At 42.7% G+C, this 18975-nt stretch overlaps 2 protein-coding genes and 1 long non-coding RNA gene across 4 annotated transcripts in view; 1 reads left to right on the forward strand and 2 right to left on the reverse strand.

Annotated features, from left to right (window-relative positions):
* Positions 1 to 2509: 2509 nt before the first annotated feature.
* On the reverse strand, positions 2510 to 4995 carry LOC119209924 (inhibin beta C chain). The gene is made up of 2 exons (XM_037459570.2): positions 4608 to 4995; positions 2510 to 4114 (listed from the first exon to the last, which is right to left on the reverse strand). The coding sequence occupies exons 1-2, from the start codon at positions 4954 to 4956 to the stop codon at positions 3327 to 3329; spliced, it is 1137 nt and encodes a 378-aa protein (XP_037315467.2). The 5' UTR covers positions 4957 to 4995; the 3' UTR covers positions 2510 to 3326.
* Positions 4996 to 8558: 3563 nt separating this feature from the next.
* Positions 8559 to 18975, forward strand: part of mast3a (microtubule associated serine/threonine kinase 3a) — a 29808-nt gene continuing 19391 nt past the window's right edge. Inside the window, exons 1-3 of one of the 2 annotated variants that reach the window (XM_037458577.2) lie at positions 8559 to 8703; positions 9949 to 9980; positions 18611 to 18699. In XM_037458577.2, the coding sequence (XP_037314474.1) occupies positions 8662 to 8703; positions 9949 to 9980; positions 18611 to 18699 (163 nt within the window). In that variant the 5' untranslated portion in view covers positions 8559 to 8661. Of the gene's footprint in view, positions 8704 to 9948; positions 9981 to 15860; positions 16275 to 18610; positions 18700 to 18975 lie in introns of those variants that run through there. The other variant, XM_037458576.2, reaches the window with a different exon arrangement.
* LOC134105105 (uncharacterized) lies at positions 13979 to 15851 on the reverse strand. Its single transcript, XR_009942445.1, has 2 exons — positions 15472 to 15851; positions 13979 to 15284 (listed from the first exon to the last, which is right to left on the reverse strand). It is a non-coding gene; the product is annotated as an uncharacterized LOC134105105 (long non-coding RNA).

The following is an 18975-nucleotide window of genomic DNA, read 5'->3' on the forward strand; positions in this document are numbered from 1 at the left end:
TATTAGTCACACCAGGAACAATACGGTAATACGGTCTATTTTCGAAAATAGCCTTGACAGGAAATCTTCTGTTTTTAGCACTCACTGTCCATTTCCACAATTTAAAAAAGGGAACTTTATGGTTGCATATGTGTGTGTGTGCTGAAGAACAACGACATCTCTTCACTCTGGACTCATTCCTCAACGCCAAACGCTGAAGCCTCGACTGGTACGTTCCGTGTTTCTATTGACCTACACTTGGGACAGAAAAATGTTTGATTGTACCCGAAATACGCGTTGTTTTTCATACAGCATTTCCTCTGGTGTATTGTGACGTTTTTGTTTTTTTTTAAGTTCTCTTTTCTTATAATAAGAAGAACTGACAGAACAATTAAGACATTTTCTTTTTAATATATAATAACATCATCATCAAAAAACCTTTGAATAGATTACTAAATGTGATAGTTTTATCAATGGCATCCAGTCACTTGGTTTCATTACTTTACTCTATTACTTTCAGATCATGAGTGCCGTTAACAGCTGTGTCCCTGGAAACGCCACCGCCTCGTGTCCGGCTCCCAGCAGCACAGGTCTAGCTGTCGGCCTGACCATCTTCTTTGTACTGCTACTGATTGCAGCTGGTATCGTCGTGTACAAGTACCACAGTAAAATGAGGAGTATGTTTCAGTTTGGACAGAGGAGAAGCCACAAAAAACAGGACTATACAGAGACGCCAGAAGATTCCAATCACTACCACAGTGGGATCAGTGAACTTTCAACCGGACAAAACCCTATTTATGAAAACCTGGCGACCCTAACGACCCGACACAACAAGTAAGATGTGCTCGCATTCATATTTCAGATGAAAATGTTCTTAACAGGCAGGATCAGGATCAGTTTACAGCTTTCTTAGAAGAGATGTTGAATCTTAATTTACTTGAAATAAAACTGCTTTGGGTCCAAAAAGAGATTAGAACGGAAACGGATGAAGAAACCGAGTGGTTTGAACTTTCCCATCTTGCACAATCATGATGTAATATATTTGCACAATTAGGCTGCCTTCTGGAGGGGATCTCTTCCCCTTGTTGTTTGCCATGAATTAGAGTAAATGACACAAATGCAAGTTGATCACTCGGTTTACATAATATTTGCCTTGTGTCATAATGTTTTTTACATCAGAAAAAGTCCTCCATTATCTGCTACACCTAATCCTTTCTCTACAGGTCACTGCATGAACCTGAAGAGGATGTGTACTTGCAGTGTGATTCACCAGATGATGCAATATACAGCAATGACCCAGCGTGTAACCTCTCCATCCTCCCAGACTCCAACGAAGAAGACGTGTACATTATGCCAGATTCATTCTAGGACACATCTCTATTCACCGCTATTTCATCGAGCTGACATGAAAACAGCAACAAAAAATACTGCACATGGATATTATACAGATTATTGTATTGCTATATCTTATTGTTTAAGTTTATAAATCCCAATTACATGTTTGAGCTGGTCTGTATATTCTGCTTACTCTCATCTTTATATGTACGTCTGTAATGATCATTTTATACATGTGTGGGGAAGCATGCATGTGTTCTACTTTATTTTTAATCAGCAATTATGGCATTCGTATTTAAGTAAAGCTGTTTTTCAATTATGTTATTCATAATTACAGAATAGGACCATTGGGACTATAGTACATGTACACTGCAAAAATCTACATTGATGTACAGAATAATAGCAATATGTGGAACTTGCTCACAATATGTAACAAGTGTTACAAAATGGCAGGTTGTACTTCTCTGGCTGGTAATGAGCAGAGTGAGGAAGAGGTTGCATTTTATTTTGGTTTCCTGTCATTCTGGTATTAATTTCAGCAATTGTTATCCGGTATGACTTTGTAAGGATTAAAAGCAAAAGAAAGACAAATAGCAACTAATGTGTTCCTGCTGTCAGAAACAGAATGTCCTTGATAAAATCTGTCCCTAATCCCTTTATACTTGTATACTTTGGGTGGTACTGCACCTGCGGACCTTTCAGAAGCTAAGATTGAGGACCTTTACATCCACCCACTGTTGTTTAATAACGGAGGATGTCATCCCTGGAACAAATAGTAACAGGACATAAACAAAGGCGTGAGGGAGCAATGTCTGGGCACAGGTCTAAATTTGTCAGAAGACAAGTGTAGCTACAGCTAGCAGTTGTGTCCGGACCTCTGATTAATCACCCATAGATTTGTCTGCTTATTCATTCACTTGTCCAGGGTCACTCAATACGCCCCACTCTTTAATGCATCTACTTTATTAATTACAAAACAACACATGCTCATAGTGACCTTTGCCCTGCTTTGAGTTTGACTTCAGGAGCTTCACTTCAGATCCCTCACTAAATAACACACTTCTCATCATGGTGCTCCGACCATCAGCAAAACCTCCAGCTGCATTATGGCCCCTTTTGAGCTCCATCTCTGAATTCTTTTTTAAATTATTTTTCCTTGTCTTGGTGATTATACTTATCAGAGGATGGCTTTACGTTATTATTCGTTCTTTTTCTAATAACTTATCTCAACAGCACTTGAAAGTTAATATTACTACAAGAAACTTTGATAATCTCCAATGAAAATTGCGTTTACAGTATCGTCGTTGATAAGTAATCTGAGCCGTCTGGAGTTTACACAGGAAGCGGCTTATTCCTATTTTTCCCTTTGAAATGAAAACAATGATTTGTTCCTTAACTAGCTGGTCAAGGCCAAAGTGAGCACAACTTCAAGGTCATTTTTGGGAGATAGAAGATATCGTATCTTTAGAGGCGGATTTCGTGGTCACACCGTGACCTTTGTAATCTACAGTGGTTGAAGTGTTTGGACCGACGACAGATATGAGAACGTATCACAATCATGTGTTTATTATGAATTCTAAAAGTGTATATATTCAAGTGCAGCAGTTTAGTGTGAATGTATCAGAACAGAATGTTTTCATAGCATTATTGAAATGTACAAGACAAAAAAATGTAATATCAAAACCCTGTGCCCCATAAAACCAGTACTTCAAATAATAACAACAACAATCAAGTTAAATAGTAATAGAATATGCTGTAACATGAAACAAACGCAGTAATAAAACACAAACATGAGTTTAGGTCCATAAATAAACTTGAAATAAATACAAATCAAAATAATCTACTGTTTGATACACAATACAAAAAAAACAGTGCCTTTCCACGGCAGTAACACATTTTTCTTTAAAATAAAGTGGATTATTGCAATTATTATTTAGTTAACCGTGGCACGTCACATGTTTCAGTGGCTATGCTCCTCCAAAGGTTTAACTTAAAAAACCGCACGGCTCTCTTCAGGCACAGTGGCATTTACTGACGATCAGGTCGTCGAAAGGAGTCAGCTTCAGCTTTCCCCTGCTGTCATAGTGCATCAGGACCATCGGCTCGTAGGCCGCCGGCACGCAGCAGGGCCGGGGCGACCCTCCTTTGGTAATCTGATGCAACCGGGACTTCACCTGCGTGTGCATGCTCGCCGGCTTGTAGTTGTGGGGGCAGGTGCCGTCGCAGAAATGCATCGTGTACTCAGCCGGCGCCACCACCCAGTCCGTCCAGCCGATGTCTTTGAAGGACACGGTGACGGACTTCCGGCAGCACCATCCTTCCTCGTTGCAGACGTCCTCCTTGTTGGAGCGAGGCAGCCTCGTCTTGCGGCCCGGTTTGGGCTGCGTGAGGCCCAGCTCGAGGGAGAGAGTTGGGCTCGCCTTGAGGGCGTCTTTCACAGCCACGGCTATCCCCACAACCACGACTAGTGCCTCCCCGACATCAGCCCCGAGCCATCGCTCCACCTCGGGGCGGATGTCCAGCATCACATCGTGTGTGCTCGACCCGTTGGCACGCATCGGAGAGTGTATGTATCTCCATGCGCTGCCGTTGACTCGAACTTGGATCCTTCCTCCCGTCTCAGGTTGAGCTGAAATGGTTTGATCTAAAATCTGCCTGGAAATCTTCAGCTCAGCCCGAGTTAGTGTCAGTTCAGTGTGGATATTGGGGGTTTTGTGGAAAAGCGCTCTGTACCACTGCATGCGTGGACCTGAACGTGGATGTGGGTGTTCTCCCCTCCGGACCCCTTTGATCCGCTCCACTAAAAAACACATAGATGTAGAAAAGCTTTATTTGTCAGGAAAATGCCGTAATGAAAACTATTTGAATCATGATGCGGAACAACGGGACCATAAACTTTTATTGTGATCTCCAACGCTCTCTTGACTTTGATTGGTTTAACGTTGACGACGTTGTTGATGACATTGTTGACACGTGTGCTCAACGTGTAATAAGTGTACAAAGTGTCATGCACAAGGTGTGCCTATCACGCGCATGGCTTCTCAAAGCATGCAGGAATGCATTTGCTGTCCTTACAAGACATTATAATGATATACAAATAGCTTCCAGGAAGGCACTGATCTTTACCTGGAGCATTACATATTGTGATTATTCACAACTGGTACGGCACCTTTTTGTCTGCATCTGGAGAGGTAGGTTTCTAGTCACGCAACGTTTTTTCCTCCTTCCAATCTGACTCTAAGCCTGAGTGTCTTCCCGCTGTCTGATGTCCCAAAAAAAAATATCTATCTCACCTGTCGCCGGAAAGAGCACAGTGGACATGGTTGATTGCCGGGTTTCCTTCATCAGCTGGCTGGAGTTTCCTCTCACCTCCCTGACTTTTCCCCCGTAGAGCTGGTACATCCTCTTGAGCTCTTCCTCGGAGGCCTTTCGGGTCGGCCTGGGCTCCCTGTCCATGCCCAACGAGCCGAGGATCCCCGTCTTCACCGCCTCCAGAAGCAGAGCCCTCCGGCCGTGCGTTCTGCCCTCGTCGGGTGTTCCCTCGTGGGCCACCTGAGGCCGGCTCTCCCCTGAGCCGGAGAGGGAGGCGAGGAGCAGCAGCGAGCAGGAGACGAGCTGGAGGAGGGTGCGTGAACTGAACATGGTTAGCCCGACAGGTAGGTTTGGTTTGAGAATGCTGCAGCTGGGGCTTGTCTATCTTATGAATGAAATACTTGACATGCGTTTATTTATAGAGCTTCTGTGGTGCCACACCCCTGGATAGTCAGGTGAGCCTTTGATGGGCTCAGCTATAGGGCCAAATGTCATTATGTGGCAACATTGCTCTGCGATGTGTTATGTGTTATCAAAGTGTAACGTACCAAATTAGATAGATTTAAAAGATTGTGTTTTTTCCAGTTTTGACACATCCATTTGATTTGATCACATGGTGTGCAGCTCAGCATGCAATGTCATCATGACATCATGTCCAGTTTTGAGTCACTTGTTCAAATACATGACCATATGTCTTGTGATAGTGTATTGATCCCCATAAGGCCAGAGGTCAGAGGTCAGGAACAGGTTCCGACCACAGAGGCATTTAGACTCTCGACTAGGCCTGTCCTCCAGGACTGTGACCTACAATGAATGAACAGTACAGCATTGGGGGGGGTTATCAGCTTTTTGTGACAACATACAATTAACCAAAACAGAAATGAGAGTAGAGTATCTGTATTACCTCTTCAGGAGGAAATGCCATAAGGTTTAAAAAGAGAAAACATGTGAAGAAGAAACGTCTCAACCCACTATTACATTAATCACATCACGTGACCGATGTTTTGTCAACGAGGAGCACGCCGTGAATGAGCTCTTAATTATCACATGGTATCTGATCTCACACGCTACTGTATTCCACAGTTGGATGAAAGAGCAGCATTCCTGCTCTCTGGGTTGTAGTCGTTGGGACAGAGCGAAGGGCTGAGCGTAGGCGTCGGCAATGTAGAGCGGCGCCACGGAATTATCAGTAGGTAAAAACCCTCACTTCTATCAGTGAATAGGTCAGTGCCCTCCTTAATTACATCGGTGTCATTGACCCTATTCTCTACAGCTAGACCTCATTTTATGAATTCTTTTTATAAAAGTGTATTTATTTTTGGCAAATTGTGAGCTCAGGAGAGTAATCAGAAAATAAAACTGTGAGGTTGAATAAGAATTTAAAAAAACTATAAAAGTGAGTGTCACTTTCACTACATGATTTACGATGTGAATGGAAGGTAAATTTGAATAATTCAAAGCTCATGGAATACAATGTGTTGGGTTGTTTTTAAGATACATTTTGAGATTAATAATAAAAAGGGAAATTAAAATGATATCTGCTTGACACATCCTTTTTACTGACTTTTCTTTCATGTGACATGTTGGAGACTTCCCCTTTTGGGCTAAATGAAACAAAATCTCTCACGGCTCATGTAATGTAACGTCATGGGGGCTTGAAGGCAGTCACAAACCCCCCAAAACGTAGCTATATAGTTTTTTTTTACACTTGTCACAACATCAAGAATAAATTGTTAAATCACTGGACATGCGGAGAAGGCAGCCAAAGAAGATGTGTGTGAATTCCTGAGCAGTGAGTCAACTTCCATGTGTGTTGGCAGGTGGACCTACCTTGCAAGTGGAAACTGTGTGAAAGGTGTAAAGTGACTTGTGAAAACTGGCACGGTTGTTTAAACCCCTAAGACTCTCACTCTTTTCTTCTGGCAAGATTGTCACATGGGCGGGAGTAAGAGGAAAATAACTTGTTCTGACACCTTGAGTAAGAGAGGTTTCTGAGGAGTGAAAGGCAATTACATCATGTACACTGGTAACAGACAGAAATTCACACATAGGCAGAAACTACTGAATGATTAATTCAAAATGATTTAAATACAACAATCTAAGAATTAAAAAAAAAACATTTTTACTAAACTGCTCACAACTAAGTTGGCTTTTGTTTTTAACATTTTTTATCAACGTAAATGAATGTGTTGATGGTAAATAGAGTAGAAATATATACCCTTCAGTTAATCTTTCTGTTATTCATCGGCTATGTTCACTATTTCCTTCCTTTACTTTAAATTCTAATGCGTCGAGACCATTCCAAGGTGCTCATGAAAGAAGAGAGGAGCGTAATGTGTCCTTTCAGGAGTTAAAATAGACAAATAGCTCACTTGCGCCCTCTGGCGGCCGTAAAGCTGCAGCACAGACTTCAATAAACTAAGTACAGCTTTGTTAAGATCAGAAGGAGCATAACAAATAAGTATAATAAGAATATTATTTGTATGAATCAAACAGGGATTTGAGATGAAGAAGTTAGCATATAAGAGGAAATCCATTTTTCATTTTAAAGATAAACACCAATAATCACTGTTTGTGTATTTTATTATTTGTGTCATTATATTTACCTAATTTTATTGATCATTTACAGTCCACAAGACAAAAGATCCCCATATCCAAAGCATATGAAATGGATGGAGATTTTTATTTCTTACTTTTGGTCTTCCAAGTGAGGTAAGTTCTGAGATAAAGGGTAAACAGTAAATAGAGGTCATGCCTGTTAAACAGGGCAGTAAAAGGAGGGGTCTTTCATCCCTGCCTGGTTTCACAAAGTGTGGACAATCTAAGGATGATCTATAGATGACAAAAGGATGTATAGAAACTCTTTAATTCTTTTTGTAGTTGCAAACGGTGAAAACCTGGTGAAAACCAACCAATAGATATGCACCGCACTTTGTTATGATCTCCATCTAAAACAATCTAAATGAATCATACAAATGCCAAGAATGGACCAATTGCTGCAATTTGAAACATACGCTTGTTTCATATATTCTGAGGCGAAATAAAAATGCACAAAGATTTTTGTAAAATGATTTTATTAATGCTTCTACATTGCAGTGATTCAACAAATCCAGTATGGCCAGTAACACCGAGACCAGAAACATACAAAAATACATAATACATCCAGTCAGAAATACATTTCATTCAAAGTAGTTTTTCAAAAGAAATCTCGAGAAACAACAGAAACAAATCTATCTGATTTTATTGGTAAACTACTTGCAAGCTTGATTTCCAACATTTGAAACAGTTTCAGATAAACATAGAACTTCACAAGAGAACAATGAAGGATTCACAAAGCCGCTGGCCCACACAACTTGTGACATCCCAGGACTAAAGACCAACCATTGTTCTATTTGGAAAGACATTGAAATCATGGTACCATCGAGTGACAGATCAATCACCGCCATTCAGCTCGACTTCAAGGCACATTTGTTCCGCATCCTCTGTTATTCCACCAAGAAGACACAATACGCTGGTGTATGACGAGATTATCTGCATGTCCCACGACAAATGACAAAGAGTCGAGTGCATTGGTTTCTAGATGGGTGCAGTGCATGTGTAGCTTTACACGTGCAGAGTATCTCTTCCCATTGTCATGGTAACAACAATGGTCTGCTAAGAAGATCCGCGAGACCGAGGCGGGGAACGAGGGACCTTCCGAGGACAAAATGTGGAGGAAGTGACGGGACGTTTTGTGGATATGTTGATGTGAAAAATATACCAACAACAAACAAACCAGAAGAACCTGCGGTCTGTTTGACAACAGGTGGACACGTCTCAACAAACAGGTGTGGTCGGCGCGCCTTCTCCCCACAACAGTCGGGATTACCCCCCCCCCCCCCCCCAACTCCCCCCACCCAACCCCTTCAGCCCCTCGTCACCATTGGCTGCCCCGAGGTGGTCACCTCTTTCGGGGCCGGTCGTGCAGCTCGCCCCCGGGGAGGAGGTGGACCGATCGGAGATCCGCTTTGGGTTTATTTTTATATATCGCCATCAATGATGGATGAGCCGAATATCCTGAGGCGTCGCGGTCTACAGGTAGGCTGAATGCTAAATAATGCCTTTTAATGTCGGTTTCTGATGAGTGAACGTTTGAAACGGCAAAGGAATGATGATGATGATGTTGAGGATGAGGATGATGAGCCTTTGGCGACGATGCCTGAGAAGGTCTTTGGGTGAAGTGGTTCATTAGCCATTAAAACGAGTGACATTTACTCTTTGATAAACACATGCCATCGGAAATATTTATGATCTGTAGCCACCGATAATTTCCCCTCAGGACTCTTGTTCATCATTTTATTCCCATCATGAATTATGACACATGATTGGTGCACAAACTGCAACGTGTTAAAGTGTTTATTTTGGTGCTGTCCATGGGTTCTTTAGTGAAGCTGGTTGCCTTGGAGATAGTCGCTTACAACCCAAGGCAGCCTGTGTATATGGGAAAAACATACCCTCTCCTGTTGTCAGGTTCAAGATTGTCCCGAATGGTAATAATTCATATGTTATCTCCTACAAGTCGATTCATACGGAGATATACAGTAAATCAAATGCAAAAGATGTGTAATGTTTATTTGCAGAATTGAACACAGCATTGTTTCCCTGTATATTATGCAAAAGGGATGGGTTCGTCATAAAAGACTCACCGGTCCAGACTCTGTGTCCATATTGAGTTCCGCCAAACATTAATCTGCACTTTAAATGTAGTGCGGTCCTGTCATTATACTAACAATGATAATGGTGGTTAGGGTGAAATTGTTCCCCCTTGAATCCACTACGTTGTGAACAGCACACAACAATGTGTCAGACTTTATTAAGCACACAGATTGATGCCTTCTGATTAGCACTGAAGCTTATAGTACAGTAATTAAACAGCTTTTCTCTGTCTTAATTTTCTTATGTTTTTACATTGTTCTGTGACATTAACCAGTCGCCTCTCAGTATAACCATGGCACCATTTGTTAACTTACGATTCCTGTTTGGCAAAATACGGTTGCCTCTGAGCTCAAGAGGATTTGCATCGTTACCATTCAATGACTTATTTATCTGCTTGTCGTGCAATAAACAATAGAGACGGCACATCGCTTGAGAGAAAGGGGATGGAGGAGGGTTAGTCATTTTTGAATAATATTGATTTGTGACAAAAGTGTTTTAGTCAAACAATGAATAGCCGTCTCTACTCAAGCAGCAGTTGGGTTTGTATTTGCCGTGTACAGCATTATTACCAAGAAAAGAAAAAGAAGAATATTCTCTTTTCTAATTTTCCCATCTTTTCCTTTCCAGAAAGAACTGAGTCTTCCTCGCAGGGTAAATGTGTAAGTATTACTCAATAATACACCTCATCTTTATCTTCCTCAAACCTGCAGACCAGCAGATTCCTGTCACTTGTCGGCCGTATTATGCACGAATGCCGCAGTTCACACCATCCAACCTTTACCTGACTCCCCTGAGAGGGAAGAACTTTTGAAACTGTTAGTGATGATTATCTGGACGTCACAGCTGACTCACTGACCTGTCAGACTTTCAGAGGGATAATCTCCTCCACTCTCATGTGATGACTGTAGAATATTCACTCCATGCATGAATGCTACAGCTAGTTAATATACATTGAATATCTGAAATAGTCCCAGCCTAGTTAATAATGGAATCCATATAAAATGTGAACTGTGCAGACAAGTTAAGCCACCTCTTAACTGCTACGTTGTTTTTGTTTGTTTTGCTGTGGTTTCTAAGCCTTTTTCTTGTCAATGATGCAGAAGTAAAAGTTTGTTAATTGGTGGAAGTAGTGACGGTTCATATCAAATAATCAGGTTCCGTAAATAAAGGAGTGGCACATTAGCCTCTTGGTGCCGCTCACATACGACTTTCACCCCCGCCAGTCAAGTTGAACAAAAACAAAGGAAAAGGCCGCTTTATTTGTACGGAGGGCAGCATTGCTGAGTTGTACGTCTACGAGTGATGCAGAATGAAAAAGATTTTAATTAGCTCACTTAATTTAGTAAGTGATGAAGGTGAATAGTTTCTCTATTAAATGGCTTGAATGGTTTTTAAGGGACTTAGTTTGTCTGCGGGAAGCTTCAGTGATCAAATTGATGTGCTAGAATGGTGCATTAAATCACTATATAATGTAGCTATAATAGTCTACCAGGGTGGCATTCACTCTCTAGGGGACTAACTCTGCTGTGGGCCTCTTTTGACCCACTGTGTATAGTTTGTCTCAAGTAATACCACTTTCCCTGTGAAATATATGCTTGGGTGCTGGAAAGGAGTCTGACTGTTCGTCAAAACCTCAGATTCAGGAGGAGTAGATTATGTCCTGGTCGTGAGAAAGGGGGAGAAGATATTTTACCCTCAAATTGTTATAGGGGTCATGATGGTTGATCAGGTCTACACATATGTTGTTATTGAGAGAAGCCTTGTAACCACGTTACCCGGGGATTCCAGTGGGGCCGGGTGAGGAAGTATGGGGCACCAAGGCTGAAGTGAGCTGAAGTGAGAGCTGTGTCCGTATTCTCGCAGGAAGTCAAAGAAAAAAGGGACAGGTTTTGAGTCGCATAATGGCCTCTCTGCTCTTTGCAAATTATGTGTTTCAGTTGGCTTGACCCTGAGTGGAGCCACTGCCCTCTCACATCAAATGTCCCAGGAGGAGCATCACAACGTTGCTGGAGAGAAGTAGTCTGGACTATCTTGACTAGGGCTACCATGACATGTGTTTTATCACAAAGAATGTTTGTGATTTACAACGTAAGAACCATATGAGATTATCAATGTTTCCTGATTCATATATATAAATCATTCATGCTTGCGAAATCGTACGCCAAATGCAACGTGCCATGCACGTTTTACATGTAAATACGTCTGGAAATACAGCATTTTCCACAGCTCTTTCTTTTTACTGTGGCCGGGCGGGTTCATTTGTAGTCGTTGAAGGCCACAATCCCAGCAGTACGTGAAGGCAGCACCAGTTCCCCCCTCCCTCCGCGCGAGCGTTGACGCGTCTGCGCGTAACAGCGTCGCTGGGCTGCGACTGGAAAGTTTGTATCACCCTCTCGTTTACAGTAGGAGCTAGCGCAAATCGTGGCAGTGGCAACTCGCTGAGGCACTTCCTGTTGCAGGCTGCGGTGCCGCGGTGATTCGTGGCAACTGCCTCGACTCTGTGGCAACTGCCGCGGTGATTCGTGGCAACTTCCTCGATTCTGTGGCAACTGCCTCAACTCTGTGGCAACTGCCTCGGCTCTGTGGCAACTGCCTCGACCCCGAGGCAGCTGCCACGACTTCACGACAGCTGCGTCGACTTTGCGGTAGTGGTGCCTCGACGCTTTGCCGTTTTTACGACAACTGCCTCGACTTGTCGGCAGTGGTGCCTCGACACTTGCCGTTTTTGTTTGCCAAATAGGTGACATTTATGTTTTATAATTGGCCAGCAGGTGACAATACAATACGCCCTTTAACAGTACTAGTGTTATTTGTAATTTATTTAGTCATAAAACGCCGATAAGTGATACAATGGCTTGCCGTTTAAGTCCAGCTGAACTACTACGGGCACGTGTTGCCTTGGTAACAGTAAACACATTTAAAATATAGATAAGATGCATTATAACATTTGAAATAATAAGAACCCCTGAAATCTTTTTGATAGATATACATATTTTTGTACTACATACCAATGGACACATTTTCATGTAACTTATTTTCTTTTATGTCTGTCTTGACAGGACTGTAGTTGGAAGTAGTTATTAAAGGATCATAGACTTTGTACACACTATGTACCCGTTGGATGGTGGTGGAAAAAAAACCATTTGCCATGAAAAAGAAATGTATTGTAAATCAACTGCCATGTTTTAGTCTCCTCTCCTCCCTGAAGATAGCCATGTGACAATTTTGATTAGTATTAATATAACCAGCTAGTGGTAATAGGAAGACACAAGTTGTGTACTCTTGCATATCTATCTACATAGCTTACATATGTAAATTCCAATTATAGTTATGGTGACACCTACCACTAAGTATGTAGTTTCTATTTGTCTTGGTAGGTAAATCAAATTGACATAAATTCATTCCACACAAGAGGTTTACAATGCAAGCCCAAACATTTTTTTTCATTGTGGAAGGTCACCCTTTTGGCAAAGGTCATTTTGAGGCAAATCTTTTAATTCAAAATGCTTCATATATTTATATATTTTCAATTGCACATCTCGAGGTGTGCGTCCACTAGTTTGAGCAAATTGTCAGCACTACTGTTGCTCAAACTTTGCAAATGCTTTCAAATTTTTTTCATCTAGCATTGCAGTGCAGAACTTTTGGTAGTGCTTCTTTTGTTCGAAAATAAAAGTAAAAAGCTCCGCTGGAGAGTCCTCGTTTAGGTCATCTTCCCAATTGTGGAGGTCCTGAAGAGTTTCCTCTTGTTCTTCCTCTTCCATGGGAAGGACAGCGGGAAGTTTGTCGTAACAAATTAATTATTAAAAGTTATAGAGCATTTGAGGTACAAATTAAACAAATACAATAATGAATTAATAATACATGAAAATCTGTTTCATTTAACACCTAAAAGTGTCATCTTTACTTTGTGAAATAATGGGTATGTGATTATATGAACAAACAATAATCAAGCCATCAATACCCATTTAAAATTGAATATCAGTATATAATCTGAGTTACCAGTATTTACATCTATATAAATTACTGGACTCAAAATCATCTCTGTAATTGCATCTTGGTTTTTTATTGCAAAGATTTGAACATTTCTTACCACTACTTTGCTTTCTCTGTCACCTCCTGACGTGTCTTCAGCAATGCGAAAGATATTATGTCTTTGAATGAACTACCAGATTCTGTGATTACAGTGATGTCAACTTGACGTGCAAAACCGCTGTTAGCCAGCATTGTGACAGTCAAGTAAGTGATGTTGCAGATACGCATGCTCACCCACAATTAAATTACACTCCATTTAGAATGAATGAAAAAAAGATTAAACGGAACTTGTCGATTTATTTTTTTTGATCAGCTTGGACAAATCATGTTGTTGGTATATTATGCCTGCAGATGATGAATCTGTGTTGTATTATAGCATTGTCGTAATCAAGAGGCAGGACTAGAGGGTCTCTTGTTATTTTGCCAATATCTGTGGCGTGAATAGAAATGCAAAGAGTATTTGTTCATTTTGCGTGTGTGTGACAAACTTTGATCAAGTCTTTGCACTTTGGAAATAGTACGTATAATTTAATAGCTGATTTCACCAAATAAATATCAATTGTTTAGGCTAGAACACATAAATCACATTGAAATACTTCAACAATGAGGCAAACACACAATTGGATTTGTTTGGAGGTTTAAAAGTAAATTAGACAATGATATACAATTTTACACATAACATACATTTCTTCAAGCTATATAACAACAAAAAAACCTGTGTGAATTCACATGATGATATAAAAGGAGGGATGGGCAACTGGCTGCCCCGGGCCATTTTTGTCATAAATCTTGCTAGGAAGTGCGCTTCCCCCTCAATCATTTAAGTTGCCCATCCCTGATATAAGGGTTATATTCACAACATTTAGGCAACATAAGCAGGCAGTGCTATATGTGTCACACAAAGCAACTACACCAGCAGACTAGTGTCTGAAAAACAGCCAGGCGAACAAATTACTTCTCACAATAAATTAATAAAGTTAAGTACGGTTACTGTTTACAAAAAGTATAGAGTGATATTAAAAAGTGCTCAAAAACATAGTAAACAACAACAAACTAAAGATATACTATATACTCTTGTGGCTAAATAACTTGAATGATGTGGAAAAAATGTGTAACACATTATATATACATATAAACACACTGACTTAGAAGTAGTCATCCTTCTTATATTTGTTTATACAAGCGACAAACAAAAACAAAAGCGACTCTCTAAGACGTTACTTGTTATTGTACAGCTGCATGTCGAGATTACTTCTTTGCAAGCTATACCAGCTGCTGCAGCAAGTATATACAAATATACACACACACACATATAAAACCCATTAGGTTTTATGGGATCTTGATCTTATGATATTTTAAACGTTACAATGCATCTTACCAATATTTACAATTTGCATTCCTTCGGGGAGCTGCCGGAAAGTGGTTTTTGTTACCAAGGCAACAAGGGCAAACTGGTCTTAGTCCATATTATCTTAGCTGGACTTAAACGGGAAGCCATTGTATCACTTATCGGCGTTTTATGACTAAACCAATTACAACTAACAATACTAATACTCTCAATGACCGCATAGTATTGTCAATATATGAAAAGAAAACGGGAACAGTCAAGCCACCATTACCGCAAAGTCGACGCAGCTGTCGTGAAGTTGTGGCAGCTGCCACGACTCGACGCGGCAACTCACTTAAAATGTATTATACGGTCATATATTGTTGAAATACTAAAAGTAACGGAAACTGCACTTCTCCCAAACAATCGCAGCACCCTCACCCTCCGTAGCACCGTTACCTTTACAGCCGTGGCACCGCTCGAGCTGCCTGCCTCGACCGGGGCTAAGGCTCCCTTAGCGGTCGTGGCACCTCTCCATTGAACTCCATGTACCTCGACCAGCCGAGAGCTAAGGCTCCCTTAGCGGTCGTGGCACCTCTCCCTTAAAGTCCCGGTACTGCTACCAGCCGAGGAATCAAGCCCATACATCGTAGTAACGATCCTATAACACAATGCATCTGTCCATTTAGCTCCCCCGACCGAGGGACCGGTACCTGAACCCGCGGTACCGCTCGAGCTGCCTGCCTCGACCGGGGCTAAGGCTCCCTTAGCGGTCGTGGCACCTCTACATTGAACTCCATGTACCTCGACCAGCCGAGAGCTAAGGCTCCCTTAGCGGTCGTGGCACCTCTCCCTTAAAGTCCCGGTACCGCTACCAGCCGAGGAATCAAGCCCATACATCGTGGTAAAGCTCCTTTAACTCGAAGCACCGGTCCATTTAGCTCCCCCGACCGAAGGACCGGTACCCGAACTCATGGCACCGCTCGAGCTACCTCTCTTGACCGAGTAAACACACGAGGCAGTTGCCACAGAGTCGAGGCAGTTGCCACAACTCGCCGCGGCAGTTGCCACAGAGTCGAGGCAGTTGCCACGAATCACCGCGGCACCGCAGCCTGCAACAGGAAGTGCCTCAGCGAGTTGCCACTGCCACGATTTGCGCTAGACCTTGCTCCTCGTTTAGCCGTGCATATCGCTCGATAATGTCATACCACGCGACAGAAGAAGGACCCTCTCGGAAACCGTGCGAGTAACGGGGAGAAGGTGCGGCCGGGAGGCGCAGGGCGGACATGGCAGACATGGCAGTCGCTCCCCATCACCGAGCTTCCGTGCCGCGGGTCTGGCTCAGTTCGTGCCGGAGCTAGACGGAGTCGCAGGCGTCGGGCACTGACTGCGTACTGGCCCAGCCACCAGCGATGATAACAACTCCTCAAGACGCGATGCTCCCGCTTTAACGAGAGGACAATCATCACATCTGCATTGGATTCATCCGCCAACAGCCATCAAACATGTCTGACCAGAACTATTACTGGACCGTGTTGCCGAGCTACAAAACTAGTTTTGTGACCGGGGCCATGATGAAAAGGTCAAAAAGGTAAATTGAAACATGGCAGGCTTTTTCTTTTCTTTTTCTTCTTCCCTAAATGGACCCGTGGCGGTATGGTACCGCTATGTAGTCATGTCCGCTCCGCCTGACGTCGGCTGCGTTCACTGTCCGACAAACGGCTATTTGTTGAACGTTAATGTTGAGATATTTGAACGCACCCCCCCCCCCCCTTCCAAGAAAACCCCCATCTCATGGTAACATTATCCGGCTCGAGACGGTTCGTGGCATCGCGGTGTCTGAGCCGCGTACGTTACTGCATGTGTCGGCTGCTACATCCGCCCTAGTTTGTGTTTCCACCGAGAAACGTGGCCATTGTGGAGTGTTGTGTGTGTGTGTGTGTGTGTGAGTGGAGCCAGACGGCATTGTCTGATACCAGCTGTCGCATAAAGCGAGGCACAATCTCCCAGCGCGGATCGATACGCTGATGTGATCAGTGCATTGGCTTTAGGGTCCTAGGTGTCCTCATTTGAATCGGACCTCACAGAGCAGAGCTGCTGCGCCGCGGACACTCGGCGTGTCTTTGTGACCTAATGGTCATTTATGGATTTCTAGTCATTTTTCATAGTGTCAATATTCTAGCGCCTATGTCGTTTTAGTTGTGATTATTGCAGGATGTGGTCGTCTGCAGCTGTCAATAACCTACACGCGCTGCTAGACCGACTGTACCATAACCCCCCCCCCCCATCATTTAAAGGCAGGCAATGTACGGTATTTGTTTTAAATCCATCCCGGAACGACATTGCGTGGAGTGTCAAGCGCGTTAACTCATTCGACACAGCGTGACTTTGAATGGAGCTCAGTGAATAAATGCAGTCCTTCCCCATCGGCAGCCATGTGAGACACGCAGGGCCTGGATCTCAGTGGCCTACATTCATCGTGCTACTCGGCTACCATTATTGTTGATAATATGAGCAATATCAGTGGCCTTGTCGCTGTTATTGATAGAGCTCTCTCTTGTGATCATGGTGTGATACAGTGAAGTGTCGGTGTCTGTTTTTTTATCTGATAAGAAGAAGATATTTCACAGGCGCAGCATCTTTCTCCGGTTGGTGTGTCGTGGGAAGGCGGCATTTATTGGCTCTCCCTTCTCCCTGTTGCTGTGCCGTCGCTGCCGCCTTGAGTCTTTTTGGGGTTGGGGGGGCCGTACACTGCTGGAATCCGCCTCGGCATCGACCCAGAAACGTCAAGCTTTGTTGTTGTCCTCAATTATTGTAGGTCATTGCCAGAGAGAAAGAGGGCTGGCATCAACATCATTTTGATGGGGCAGAAAGAACGAAGGGATTGTGTTCACCTTAGTGGGGAATGTAAAAGTAAATGAAAAACGGGGCCCAGCTTTTATTCTGTATAGACTTTGGCCCATGTAGACTGAGCACTCAGCTTCCAAGAGGGCCTCCAGGCTCCTTTATATAAACACATATACAGGAAATGGACGTATAATTTGAAAATATATGTAAGGGCATGGTAATTACACTGGCATGTGAGGGTGACTCATGCTCACTGAAATGCCACCTAATAGTATCCGCCAACATTTAAACCGGTCTGCTGGTCACCACTTTTATCCAGGATGTTTTCAAAGAAAACGGTTTACTGATTACAGGAACTACAAAGAGTGACTGATTTTTGTATTGCTCAAAAAAAAGCCAACCAATGTCTCAGTAGTTCCACGGTTTCGTGAATCCTAAGGAACCTGTTCATAGATTTTTCTTGTCTTGTTTCCAAGTTCGTGCAGTTTGTATTCATCTGTTATGATGTGTCACCTGAGTCATTGGGTCCACATATTTCTTTGCATTTCATTCTGTAACAACCAGCCCAATCTGCTCTGTAGGATCAACTGCTCCCACTGGTACAACCACTACTCTTTCCAGATGTTTCTCATATTATCACATGAACCTCCAGACACAGGAAACATCATCTGATGCTTGAATGTAGTACCTTACTAAATAGTCCATACAACTCATTATTCACATGGTGTTGATTTATGTTAATATATTTCCATTATTTTGGTGTCTCCTGTAGTCAGAAAACCTTTTAATCTCTTGAATATATGAACAGAAAGATGTGACCTGTTTAATTTGTGTTGGCACGTTAGGTGAATGTAATGCACAGTACATCCTGTTCGATTATGTTTGCTTATTAACTTACTATCACTACAGTTATCAGTGCTTTTTCTTATCTCAATCAACGACTCCAGTTCCGAGGTGGACTGTGTTTTTTTACTTGACTTTTTACCCCTCTGATAAAAGACTGTTGCTCAGTGATTGTGTTTATGATTGCCTAACATTCAGCCAATGCTCATTCTCCGCTGTGTCTTTTGCTCCTCACAGTTCCCGTAACAACAAGAGAAGGAGCTTGGGGGTCGGCACCACGTCGCCCACGCTCTCGCGGCCTCTTTCACCTCTCCCACTCGCCACAGGTACGTGTGTTGTTCATATTTGGGTGTCTGCTCCGTGCGTGATACCGTTTGGCATTTTGACCGGAGGCTCCGAAGCGCATACTTTGCGCGGATATGATCACATGGAAAAACAGACGAGCGGATGGCGGTGGAATATGTGTGGACCAACACATTAGCTTTCAGTGAGTGCTCGTGCCTTCAGCCTGATTTTAAGTCACGCTGGTGTGTTGATCAAGTGTCCATTGCTGTTGGCTCACAATGTGCGACGAGATACAATAGCTTTCCTCATGATCATAT

Source organism: Pungitius pungitius, chromosome 15 (genome assembly GCF_949316345.1).
Source record: "Pungitius pungitius chromosome 15, fPunPun2.1, whole genome shotgun sequence".
NCBI classification, from domain to species: Eukaryota; Metazoa; Chordata; class Actinopteri; order Perciformes; family Gasterosteidae; genus Pungitius; species Pungitius pungitius.